Source organism: Notolabrus celidotus, chromosome 10 (assembly GCF_009762535.1).
Source record: "Notolabrus celidotus isolate fNotCel1 chromosome 10, fNotCel1.pri, whole genome shotgun sequence".
NCBI classification, from domain to species: Eukaryota; Metazoa; Chordata; class Actinopteri; order Labriformes; family Labridae; genus Notolabrus; species Notolabrus celidotus.
The window spans coordinates 26,784,129-26,795,678 of NC_048281.1; the positions used below are offsets into that span (position 1 = coordinate 26,784,129).

Below are 11,550 nucleotides of genomic sequence, written 5' to 3' on the forward strand. Positions count from 1 at the left end.
TAGGTCACATGGTTTTGTTTACACGTGATCACATGACCAGCAGACCCGCGCTGTTCGTGAGAGAGTAACAGAGTTCCTATAGAGGAAATAAATTTAGAAATGAATAATTATCCGAATTAATGACAATGATCAATTCAGAAAAGAAATGAATATTTAAATTTCTGATTCAAAGAAGAATGCATTTTTATTAGCAAATTAACAAAGATAATGGACTCATTTATACTCACACTTGTTCATGTTTTTTCGGCAACAATTTAACTTTTTCATGATTTCTCACTCCTGAAGTAAATTTTAATTTTTTTTAAATATTTTTTCACTTCAAAGGGAAAATTTTCACTTTTTTTCCTTTTTTTTGCTTAGAAACAACATTTTAGGGTTAGGGTAAGGTTTAGGGATCGGGTTAGGGATCTGGTTAGGGTTAGGGATCTGGTTAAGGTTAGGGTTAGGGTTAGGGTTATGATTAGGGTTAGGGTTATGATTAGGGTTAGGGTTAGGGTTAGAGTTATGATTAGGGTTAGGGTTATGATTAGAGTTAGGGTTATGATTAGGGTTAGGGTTAGGGTTAGGGTTAGGTTTAGGTTTAGGGTTAGGGTTAGGGTTATGATTAGGGTTAGGGTTAGGGTTAGGTTTAGGGTTAGCATTAGGGTTAGGGTTATAGTTAGGGTTAGGGTTATGATTAGGGTTAGGGTTAGGTTTAGGGGTAGGGTTATGATTAGGGTTAGGGTTAGGGTTATGATTAGAGTTAGGGTTATGATTAGGGTTAGGGTTAGGGTTAGGTTTAGGGTTAGGGTTAAGGTTATGATTAGGGTTAGGGTTATGATTAGGGTTAGGGTTATGATTAGAGTTAGGGTTAGGTTTAGGGTTAGGGTTATGATTAGGGTTAGGGTTATGATTAGAGTTAGGGTTAGGGTTAGGGTTAAGGTTATGATTAGGGTTAGGGTTATGATTAGAGTTAGGGTTAGGGTTAGGGTTAAGGTTATGATTAGGGTTAGCATTAGGGTTAGGGTTATAGTTAGGGTTAGGGTTATGATTAGGGTTAGGTTTAGGGGTAGGGTTATGATTAGGGTTAGGGTTAGGGTTATGATTGGGTTAGGGTTAGGGTTAGGGTTATGATTAGGGTTAGGGTTAGGGTTATTGTGATGGAATTTAGCAACAAACTGGACACTGGACACAGAAGACTCAGGAGACTCTGACGGCTTACGTTGAAATAGTTTATGTAGAACTTGGCCAAGGAGAAATAACATAACAGTACACAGGCAGGAGAGTGCAGTGCAATGCCAAGTCAGTTCTGCCAGACAAAACCCTTGGCATGGTATTTATTCCCTCTGAAGACGACACTAAAGTTAGATAACCATGTTTGGAAAATAGGAACACAACAAGTGGGAAGAAGACCTGTGCTCTAGTTCTGGAGACAGTAAGTCGGCCATAACACATAGATAAAGACAGGAGCAGGGGGAGAGACCTTGACTACTACCCTGACACGATCTCGCCCGTAACAGATGACATAGGAAACAAGTTACTCTAAACATGACATTTAGACTGAAAGAATACAATAGTTAAACATTCTTACATACATATATATAAGACTATGAAAATTCCACGACAGTTATGATTACGGTCAGGGTTAGGGTTTGGGATAGGGTTATGATTAGGGTTAGGGTTAGGGTTATGATTAGGGTTAGGGTTAGGGTTAGGGTTATGATTGGGTTAGGGTTAGGGTTAGGGTTATGATTGGGTTAGGGTTAGGGTTATGATTAGGGTTAGGGTTAGGGTTAGGGTTAGGGTTATGATTGGGTTAGGGTTAGGGTTAGGGTTATGATTGGGTTAGGGTTAGGGTTATGATTAGGGTTAGGGTTAGGGTTAGGGTTATGATTAGGGTTAGGGTTAAGGTTAGGGTTATGATTAGGGTTAGGGTTAGGGTTAGGGTTATGATTGGGTTAGGGTTAGGGTTAGGGTTATGATTGGGTTAGGGTTAGGGTTATGATTAGGGTTAGGGTTAGGGTTAGGGTTATGATTAGGGTTAGGGTTAGGGTTAGGGTTATGATTGGGTTAGGGTTAGGGTCAGGGTTATGATTGGGTTAGGGTTAGGGTCAGGGTTATGATTAGGGTTAGGGTTATGATTACGGTCAGGGTTAGGGTTATGATTAGGGTTAGGGTTAGGGTTAGGGTAAGGGTAAGGGTAAGGGTAAGGGTAAGGGTAAGGGTTAGGGTGTTTCATCTTTTGCAAATTTGTTGTGGTAAAAGTTTCTTGCTGATGTAATTTTGTTTTATAAAATGTAAAAATGTTTTCAAAAATGTAAATTTGTCTACAACTTTGTAAAAGTGTTTCATCTCTTGTAAATTTGTTTTGTCCCTCAGCACCACCGTAGCTTAAAGAGTAAAATATTCGACCCCACTAGAGACTCATCGAGGATAGAAATACAACAGCTGTTTTTATCAAAGATAGTTTATTAAATGTGAACATTTACAGAATGTGCTTGTACTTTTTTGCATTAAAACAAAGGGAACAATTACAATTTGTCGTTATTTACAGGTTATTATGTTATGATTTTACTGGTCCGGTCCAGATCAACTCGGGCTATATGTGGCCCCTGAACTGAAGTGACTTTGACGCCCCTGATCTAATTGTTGGAAGCAGCAGTTCTTATGCTTGCACACTAGAGGGCGCTGATGAACTGAGCAGCCCTGAATCAAACCCTCATTGGAGCAGAAAAGAAGCCGTGTGAAAAAGGGGGGCCGTCCTCTCCACTGACAGTCCGCCATGCTCACCCTGCTGCTGCACCACTGTGGACGCAACTTGCTGACATTGAGGACAGTGCAAACAGTAAATAAAAGTTATTACTCGACACAGATGGGGAAGCGCGTGGCTGTGGTGCTGGCGGGCTGCGGAGTTTATGACGGCAGCGAGATTCACGAGGCCTCCGCTGTCCTGGTTCACCTGAGCAGAGGAGGCGCGAGTGTAAGTTTATAAGCTCTGATCTGGAAGTGTTGATACTCAGTGTTGGAGAGTTTGGGTTGAGAGATGCGGGCCAAGAGATGTCTGGTAACGTTACACTCTCTCCAAATGAGATCCCAACACGGTCCAGTGTATAAATAAGACTATCATGGTTAATGTTTCTCTTTTTAACGTGTTTTCATTGAGTGAGTGAAAAGTTAGACATGCATGCTGCAGGTTAGTGGTGAACTAAGCCACTAAGGACCTAAAAAAGTGCCCCAAAATGTAGACAGTCACTAGGTTTCATTGTTGTAATAACCACACATGTGGTATTTTTAAACCCAAGCTTTATTCAGCACATATTGGGGTCTAAAGAGCTCATAGTTTGTCCAATTACCCAGAACCAGGAGCTGCAACACAATCCTTGAATATATTGTCAGACACCTTAAATCACAATCTGAGCAGTCAGTAGTGTAAGTAAGTTACTGCTTGGGACTTATTTGATTGGATGCATTTGCTTGCAAAGAGTATATTGCCAAGGTTGCAGCCTGAGCTTGTTGTCTGATGTGATTGCCAAAGCAATTAGGAAACGTCTGTCATTTGTGTCTACTCATCATTTGGACCTCAAGTTATTTGAAAATGGAGCCATGGTTCAAAATAACAGAATAACCCTTTAATTTACAGGCAAATACATGCCTTTTTTTCAGGTGGTGGTTCTGGGAAGGGGCCAACAGGGGCCAGTGTCCCTGTAAAACTGAACCTGGACCCCCCTCCACACCAAAATAATATTATACAATAAAAAAAGCTTCAGTATCGCCCTGATGTTACAGGTGTAACACATACGTGTGGCACTTGGTTCCAGTCCCTTAGAGCGCTCAGGGACTCATGTTGAGTGTAAACAGCCAAACAGCTGCTGTCAGTCTGCATGTTGATATAGTACACAGTAGTATATATGTCTAGTATATAGGGATGCACTGATGTTTTGCCAGTTTGTTCTCAGCCGGTCCTCGCCCTTCTCAGTCTCTTTTGTCAGGGTTGAATGTGTCCCTCTGACCACACCCATGGCCCCAGCCTGCCCCCCCCAGTAAAATTTGTCTAGAACCGCCACTGCACTACATATCAGTTTTTCCTCTTACCTAACCACAGAAATAGTACTTATCACTTAGCAATAGTTTCCATACATTTCGTTAAGTGAAATAAAGGTTGTCATCTTTCCTTTCTTCCTTGCAGGTGGACATGTTTGCCCCAGACATCGATCAGATGCATGTTATTAATCACCTGAAAGGCGCTCCTTCTGAGGAGAAGAGAAACGTGTTGGTGGAGAGTGCGAGACTGGCCCGTGGGAACATCAAGGACCTGTCCAAACTCAGTGTCAAAGACCATGATGCTATCGTATTTCCAGGTTTGGGCACGACAACATGAAAGCATCTGTTTGTTACATGTTTTGATGATTTCTTGAAATGCACAAAAGCACTCTGGTATTCTAACAGTCCATTCTAATGAGTAACTCCTGGGACAGTCTTTAGTTGTTTGTCAAACGTTACTCCAGAGTAAAATCTTTGTCTCTTCATCCTCCTAAAGTTTGGAGCACTTAGCTTCTACTTAGCTTATATCTAAGATCTTTTTTTAAACTTTTGCAGGTGGTTTTGGTGCAGCAAAGAACCTCTGTACTTGGGCCGTGCAGGGGAAGGACTGCTCTGTAAATGACGAGGTGAAGGCCATCCTGCAGGCGTTCCACAGCGAGGGAAAACCCATCGGCCTCTGCTGTATCTCACCTGTTCTTGCTGCCAAGGTGTTCCCCGGCTGTGAGGTCACTGTTGGTATCGAGAACGATGACAAGTGAGTTTAACTCTCCAGATGACACCAAATCTATCTTTAAAACCCCTGTGAGGAGAGGTTATCTGTTCATGAAACATGCTGAAAAGAACACTGATTCTTCTATATGACCAACATAAGCAAAACAGACCATCCGAGAGGAGACAGGAGATGCAGGAAACACAACTTACATGTGTACAGGATGAGATCAGCAGATAAGTCAGGTCCCTTTGCCTACAGGGGGCAGCAAATCTACACAACCTGAAAGTTCCTCACATGAATTTCAAGAGAAGCTTCACTGTTTCTACACAGCCTGTTCTCAGGTCATTGGGAGTGTGAGCAAAGTGGTGTGATTTACTTGTAACACTAGAGGAGTATTCATGCAGTATGATTAATTGCCTCAAGTGATGTCATGTGAGTCAGTTTCAGTTTGAGCCGAGGCCTACAAGCAAGAAAAAATAAAGCACTCTTGGGCAATAATTAGTATTTCTAGGCTTGCAAATCTGGTGTCCATTAGCTGCAACAAACTATATCTCCACCTGAACTGTGGAGGCATTTGGGGTTTTGTTGGCGCAGAAAATAAGCGGTAACGATGATGCTGCTACATCATTTTTAACTGTTAAATAATTTTTTTTTTAGCTGTCCTTCATTCGTGTTTTAGTTGTGAAATGCTAAATTTCAGGCTACTTCTTTTAAAGTAAACTCTGATTTATTGTAAGCTGGGATATGTTTTCACAGTTGGTGGTTTTTAGTCTTGTCATTCCCAAGTTAAGCTTAGAAACAACTGACAGTTGATTAATACCTCAGATTTTTGAGGTATTAATCTTCACAAAGTTCTAGATATTTTTCTTTTATTAGTGTCCTTTGTTATATTTTGGGGATTTTTGCCTTTATTTGATAGGGCTATCTATCTATCTATTTGCACATTTTTGCCTTTATTGATGATAGGACAGCTGAAGAGAGGCAGGACATGTGTGGAGTAGAGAGCGGGGGAAGACAGGCAGCAAATGGTCACAGCCGGGAGTCGAAGCGGCGACCTCTGCAACAGGGACTGTAGCCTCTGTATGTGAGGTGCTTAGACCACTTGGCCCCTTATTGTAGTTTTCTACTCTTATTCTTATTTTTTTTACCTGAAATCTTACTACACAAGACAAAATCTCATTCTGTTGCTGCAGGCTAACGACTCTGCGTTGCCTCTTTTTCCTTCCCCTTCCCCTCTCAGGTACCCTGACACCGCCGGCACTGCAGAGGCCATCAACCAGCTGGGCTGCAAACATGTGAGTAAGAGTGTCAGCGAGAGCCACGTGGACGAGAAGAACAAGCTGGTCACCACCTCGGCTTTCATGTGCAACGCTCCAATACACGAGATCTATGACGGGATCGGAGAGATGGTGAAGGATGTGCTGAAATTAGCTTGAATGTAGCAACACTCCAAAGTTTGTGTTAAAAACGCTGAGGCTGTTGTTTTAGAGGGATTAATAACAGCTGCCTGCTGAGCTGAGATATTTATAGAATGAGCCATTAAACCCCTGATTAAAGCACTTACAGATACTTAAATTTACATTTGAAGTAGTGATGTGTGCTATGTGGTTTGATTCACTTTGCAAAATTCTGTTTTACTCAGTCTGACTGGATTGTGTTCTCATGCAGAGAATCAAGAAGGTAATGTTGAAATGAATGAAGAGAATGAACTGCAACTTGTACAAAAATAATAAAAGAATGAATCTTACAAAGGTCCCTTTATTTCAAACTCTTCTTTGTTGTAAAAAATAAAAAATACTTACATTACATTTTTGATGAATACTACATGGATGAAAAAGTTACACCACACTGTTTCATCAAAATCCATGCAGACTTCTGCTGTAAAACTGCTCGTGCTGACTGCTAGTCATTCTCAGATATGAATTCAGGGCTGAGCTATCTCTCACTCTCTCAATGTTTCCGATCACATCTATCACTCCCTCCACTCCCTCTGTGCACAACACCGAGGACGCATTAACGCTGAACTTCCCCACCAGGTCCTCCTGACTCAGCGGCTTCCTCCAGTGGCCGTAAAAGGTATCACACCTGGCTGTGTGGATCTGCCCCTGATCTGTTTCTACTTCTACCTCACAGTACATCTTGTCAAAGCTGGGTTTGTTATCTTCAGGGGTCTCCACTCTGACTTTTGAGAGGAGCTCCTTGAGTTCTGGCCGGTTAACCTGAGCTTCGCTGAATGAAGACACTGTCACTTTGTTGTCCAGGAGAGCAGAGCAGCAGTTGAACTGAAATGAGTGCCGGGCTTGGTGCTCTGTGGTTGGAACGGGGCAGTCGATGTACTTGGATGGAGGCACTCGTAGTGTGACAGCCCTGATTTTACTGAGGTCAAAGTTCTCAACTGTTTGTTCAAGCTTCACACGAGCTGCCAGTGTTGCATCCACAACCCAGTGCATCCCCAGATGAGCCGGGATGCGCTTGAAGGCTACATTCTGCTCTTCAAGCATCCATTTAAAGTTACCAGATGCAGAGTGTGGCATCGCTGTAGGACTGTAGTCTTTGTAATAAACCCCAAACCCACAGTCCTTATCCAAGATTTCTGGGTTCCCCTCCAATCCCAGCTGGGCCAGCTGAGCCGCCTCCAGGCCTCTGCGAGCAGCGTTTCCAATGTGGAGAGGTTTGGTTTGTGTGGCGGCGTTGGCCAAAGGAGCTCCTGCAGAGGAGGCTGCAATGGCCAGAGCGTGGGTGCACTGAGCAGGGGAGAGACCCAGGAGCTTAGCTGAGGCTGCAGCACTGCCCATCACACCGACCACACTGGGAGGATGGAATCTGAGCGTGGAAATGTGAACAAAATGTTAGGACTTATTGTAGTTTAAAGCTCCTGTGAGGAGTTTGTAACTGGTTATGAAACATACTGATATTGATATTGATAACTCTTTATGGGCTGTGAAAGCAAATGAGACCATCAGCCACAAGATTGAATGACATTTCATAAACAAGTCAATAAATTAAGAAAGTATTCAGCAGTGCAATTAATGATACTATATTTGGAGTCCTAGCTCTGATACTTTTGGTAAACAATGATGTCTCTTTATAAAACAAAAAGGTATCCTTTGGGTTTCATATTTATTTTGCAATCTTTTGAGACACCACAGAACCTGACCTTACATTTCTACTTAACAGCATCTTGTCTTTTGTTTTGAAATGAGACATTGCAGAGCATATGTTTACTGTTTGAAAATCTTCATTGAAATAAATATCTCAATAAAACTGTTGACAGGAAAGGTGTTAAATCAGGGACACTGTGATATATCAATTCACCTTGATAAATTGACACAAAACCAACTACATGTAAGGACACTAGAGGTCAGTGTTGTATTCTTTGTAACTTGGATGAAGAACACTTTTATATCCTTTCCCCTATCACCAAGTCCAAGCACCGCACCTTGGGGATCAGAGCCTTTGCCATTGCTGCCCCAACTCTCTGAAACTCTCTCCCTCCACACATCCGCAACTCTGACTCTCTTCAATAATTTAAAAACCACCTCAAGACCTTCCTGTTCAAAAAAGCCTACAACACATAACCTCTACTCCAGCCCAACCTCTGTCTTTGTTCTGTTTTATTTATTTGCTTTATTTATTTTTATTTTTCTGTAAAGCGACTTTGAGTACCAAGAAACAAATCCTATCACTTCTTCTTCTTCTTCTTCTTCTTCTTCTTCTTCTTCTTCTTCTTCTTCTTCTTCTTCTTCTTCTTCTTCTTCTTCTTCTTCTTCTTCTTCTTCTTCTTCTTCTTCTTCTTCTTCTTCTTCTTCTTCTTCTTCTTCTTCTTCTTCTTCTATTTCAGTTTAAATGGACTTAGAATTGGCACATTGTCTTGGTCCAGAACTTGTATCTTTACCTTTCAGGGATGTTGTACGCCTCAGGGGAGAACCTCATGAGTCTGCCCTGCACCTCGACACCCACATTGAAGGCCAGCAGCAGGTCCAGCCCAGAAGGCCGGCTGGGCAGCAACTCTGTGAGGGCGAGCAATGCCGGTAACACAGCTCCAGAGGGATGAGTAGCAGGGTGCCAAGTGTCGTCAAAGTCCATGGAGTGAACCTGTCACCCAAAAAACGTGACAGAGAGAACGATCAGAGGTTCAAATACGTGACAGAGAGCAATTAGAGGTTCAAATAAACAGGAACACATCATGATCAAGTGTAATATACAGCAAGAGGAGTTAACTGACTCAGCTTACCGCAATGCCGTTAACAAACGCAGCATAGTGAGGAGGAAGAGTGGTCTCTGATTTACCCCAAACACTGCTCCTCTCATACGACATGAAAGACTGCAATCAGAACAAAACAAGAGAAAGATGAGCGTGTGATTAAATGTTGTACAATCCTAATGTAACAGACCAGAGGTCGAGTCAGGACTGAACTTCCTCAGCTCATCTCCTGTTTTACACAATATCAAAAAATACATCCAGCATTTGTTAAATTAACAGATTATATTTACAGCTTTAATGAACTCATTTAATGATTATAATTAGCTTTAACAGTATATACTGATTATAAGGTGCTATATACTTTGTTCTAATAATTCTGTAATGACCTTGACTGTTTAATAATTTTTTGGGATCATTTCCTTGTTGTCAAAACTATATTTCGGAGTTTAATGCAGGAAATCAATAAAACAACTAACAGGCTCTCAAATATCAAGGATCTTTTGCACACTTTATTTCACAAAAGAATCACCTTATAAAAAATGTTTTGGTTGAGACTTGATTAAATAAATTCAACCTTCTTGATCTCTCATTAACTGTTCCAATACTGTTTTCATCAAAAAACCTAACACTAAAGCAACAGGACTGAACTACATAGTGATGTATGGTATATACAATCCTAGTATCTGGGAACTTGAGCAAAGTTCAGACTTAATTCTGTTTTAGAATAAAAAGAAAAACACATTTGAAATATTTACAGAGAAAAGGAGAGATTCTGATCACTAAATGTATTATATTATGCATTATTTTTCTCTTGCATTAACACTGGGTGAAAAAAATAAGTGTAAGGCTCCTCCTACTCTCTTTGAACATACATTGTTTGCTTTGTATAAAATATTGAAGTTGATACTGTCATTAAGGTTGACATTTCATATTTTCTATTGCTTACTTATTTTGTTATAAATCTACTTTAGTTTTTTTAACACCATTAAAGTATCATTCTTAATTCATCCATTAATAAAAGCTATCTTTGTTGCGTTTTCAACCCTACCCATCAAAATCCAATTCTTCTCACCAGATGTTTACATTCCTTTGTATTCTATTTAATTTGAAATATTCTAATATCTGTACTGTAACTCAGATAAAACAGGTGATTGTACCTGGCTGTATTTGAGAGCCTTGTTGAAAACAGCTGTCCTGGTTCCCAACAACCCGACCCCCAGAGTGTCCAGCATCATCCTTTTGCTCCTGTTGATCACGACATCTGTCAGCTGCGAGGGGCTGAGGGAATGAACCGCAGCTCCAAAGCTCTCTGTGATTCCCTGCACAGGAGAAACACAGTGAGTCAGTCCAAACCTTCACAGAGACAGGAACGTAAACAGACTAAGAAGTTCAAATATAATGCAACCGTTCATCTTCAAACTTTTAAAGATGCCCCCTAAAAATGAATCTTCTCAAATGAAAATGTAAGACAAAGTTAATTAAGATGATGTCAGTATAACAAACAGGGATACCTTGCGTAGCATAGTTGCAGCTCAACAATTTCTCCAAGTGCCAAAACATCTCAGTGCAGGAGTTCTTTTATAAGTACTTTTGTCTGAAGGCTTGACACCAAATTTCCCAAATGGTGAAAAAACAAAACCTCAGGGTGAGAAGTGGGATTTTCACTATGACTGGGCGTCCCTATTGGTGTTGATGTACAGATAGGTTTTGCTTTTGCTTTGTTTTACAGACAAATGCTGTAAATGAATGAAGCTTTACAACCCAAGAAATAAAACATGAAAACCTTTCTGCTCATCTTAGTCAGTTATTTAAAGATGTATGACAAAAGTGGTTCGAATACTTTATTAGTCTGGATGCTCAGTCTTTTTTTTTCACTTCCACTTTTTTTTTTTTAAAGACAGACGTTGGAAATTTCGTTTCTTGCCATGGGAAGTTTTGCACATCTGATAATCACATGACAAAAAGCAGGAAAGGTTATATTGCAAAACGGCCAATTTGACCTCAGCTGTGAGGTTACTGAAGTTCATCGAGACGACGCTCAAGCAGCTCCAGGCTGTTGAAAGAAGTTAACGTAGACCTATTCGAATCTGGAAACACCTGAGAAGCAACCCTCTGAGTGGTGCTGAAAAGAGCCTCAACATATTTCAAGTACAGGAGATTTATCAGTATCATTGTTTTTAGATATGCTGTTCAATTTGTGTCCCAACTGAAGCATTTAAGATAATTTAATGCTGTAATTTACCAACATAGAGCCGACTTAGGGAACTTTATATACAGCTTTGGGTCTTAATTTAAGCACGGTACCATAAGCATATTTCACTGAGATAACTCATGTTGTATTGGTTCAAAGTATCATTGCAGTAGCAGCAGCAAAACGTTAAATGTATTTGGCGTCTAAGTTCTGACCTCATTACTCCACAGAGATTTATATTCCATGCAGAAATCTGAGAATGGATGAGATAGTATCTTAAACCCCCGTTACCAAGGCAAGATATCAGCTTTGGCAAACAAGATATCTTGCTGCCCATCTGGTTCCAAAGTCAGTGTTTTGGGGTCATTAGGGGTCATGTGGTGTGGCAGGTAGTTTCAGCACTGACAGTTCCTGGAGCTCGCT

At 40.9% G+C, this 11,550-nt stretch overlaps 2 protein-coding genes across 2 annotated transcripts in view; one reads left to right on the forward strand and one right to left on the reverse strand.

Annotated features, from left to right (window-relative positions):
- The first annotated feature begins 2,698 nt into the window (after positions 1 to 2,698).
- On the forward strand, positions 2,699 to 6,487 carry zgc:162944 (uncharacterized protein LOC569993 homolog). The gene is made up of 4 exons (XM_034693797.1): positions 2,699 to 2,959; positions 4,166 to 4,337; positions 4,576 to 4,774; positions 5,973 to 6,487. The coding sequence occupies exons 1-4, from the start codon at positions 2,762 to 2,764 to the stop codon at positions 6,166 to 6,168; spliced, it is 765 nt and encodes a 254-aa protein (XP_034549688.1). The 5' UTR covers positions 2,699 to 2,761; the 3' UTR covers positions 6,169 to 6,487.
- Positions 6,471 to 11,550, reverse strand: part of acod1 (aconitate decarboxylase 1) — a 38,856-nt gene continuing 33,776 nt past the window's right edge. Inside the window, exons 3-6 of the mRNA XM_034693795.1 lie at positions 10,094 to 10,255; positions 8,967 to 9,056; positions 8,628 to 8,827; positions 6,471 to 7,555 (exon numbers count right to left, since the gene is read on the reverse strand). Coding sequence (XP_034549686.1) covers positions 6,589 to 7,555; positions 8,628 to 8,827; positions 8,967 to 9,056; positions 10,094 to 10,171 — 1,335 coding nt within the window. The 5' untranslated portion in view covers positions 10,172 to 10,255 and the 3' untranslated portion in view covers positions 6,471 to 6,588. The remainder of the gene's footprint in view (positions 7,556 to 8,627; positions 8,828 to 8,966; positions 9,057 to 10,093; positions 10,256 to 11,550) is intronic.

What these genes read in the sequence shown, in the direction of transcription:
- zgc:162944 (XM_034693797.1), top strand. Translation starts at nt 2,762, where the DNA reads ATGCTCACCCTGCTGCTGCACCACTGTGGACGCAACTTGCTGACATTG. An exon ending in TGAGCAGAGGAGGCGCGAGT is followed by an intron (nt 2,960 to 4,165) that starts GTAAGTTTATAA and finishes TCTTCCTTGCAG; the next exon opens with GTGGACATGTTTGCCCCAGA. An exon ending in GGTATCGAGAACGATGACAA is followed by an intron (nt 4,775 to 5,972) that starts GTGAGTTTAACT and finishes TTCCCCTCTCAG; the next exon opens with GTACCCTGACACCGCCGGCA.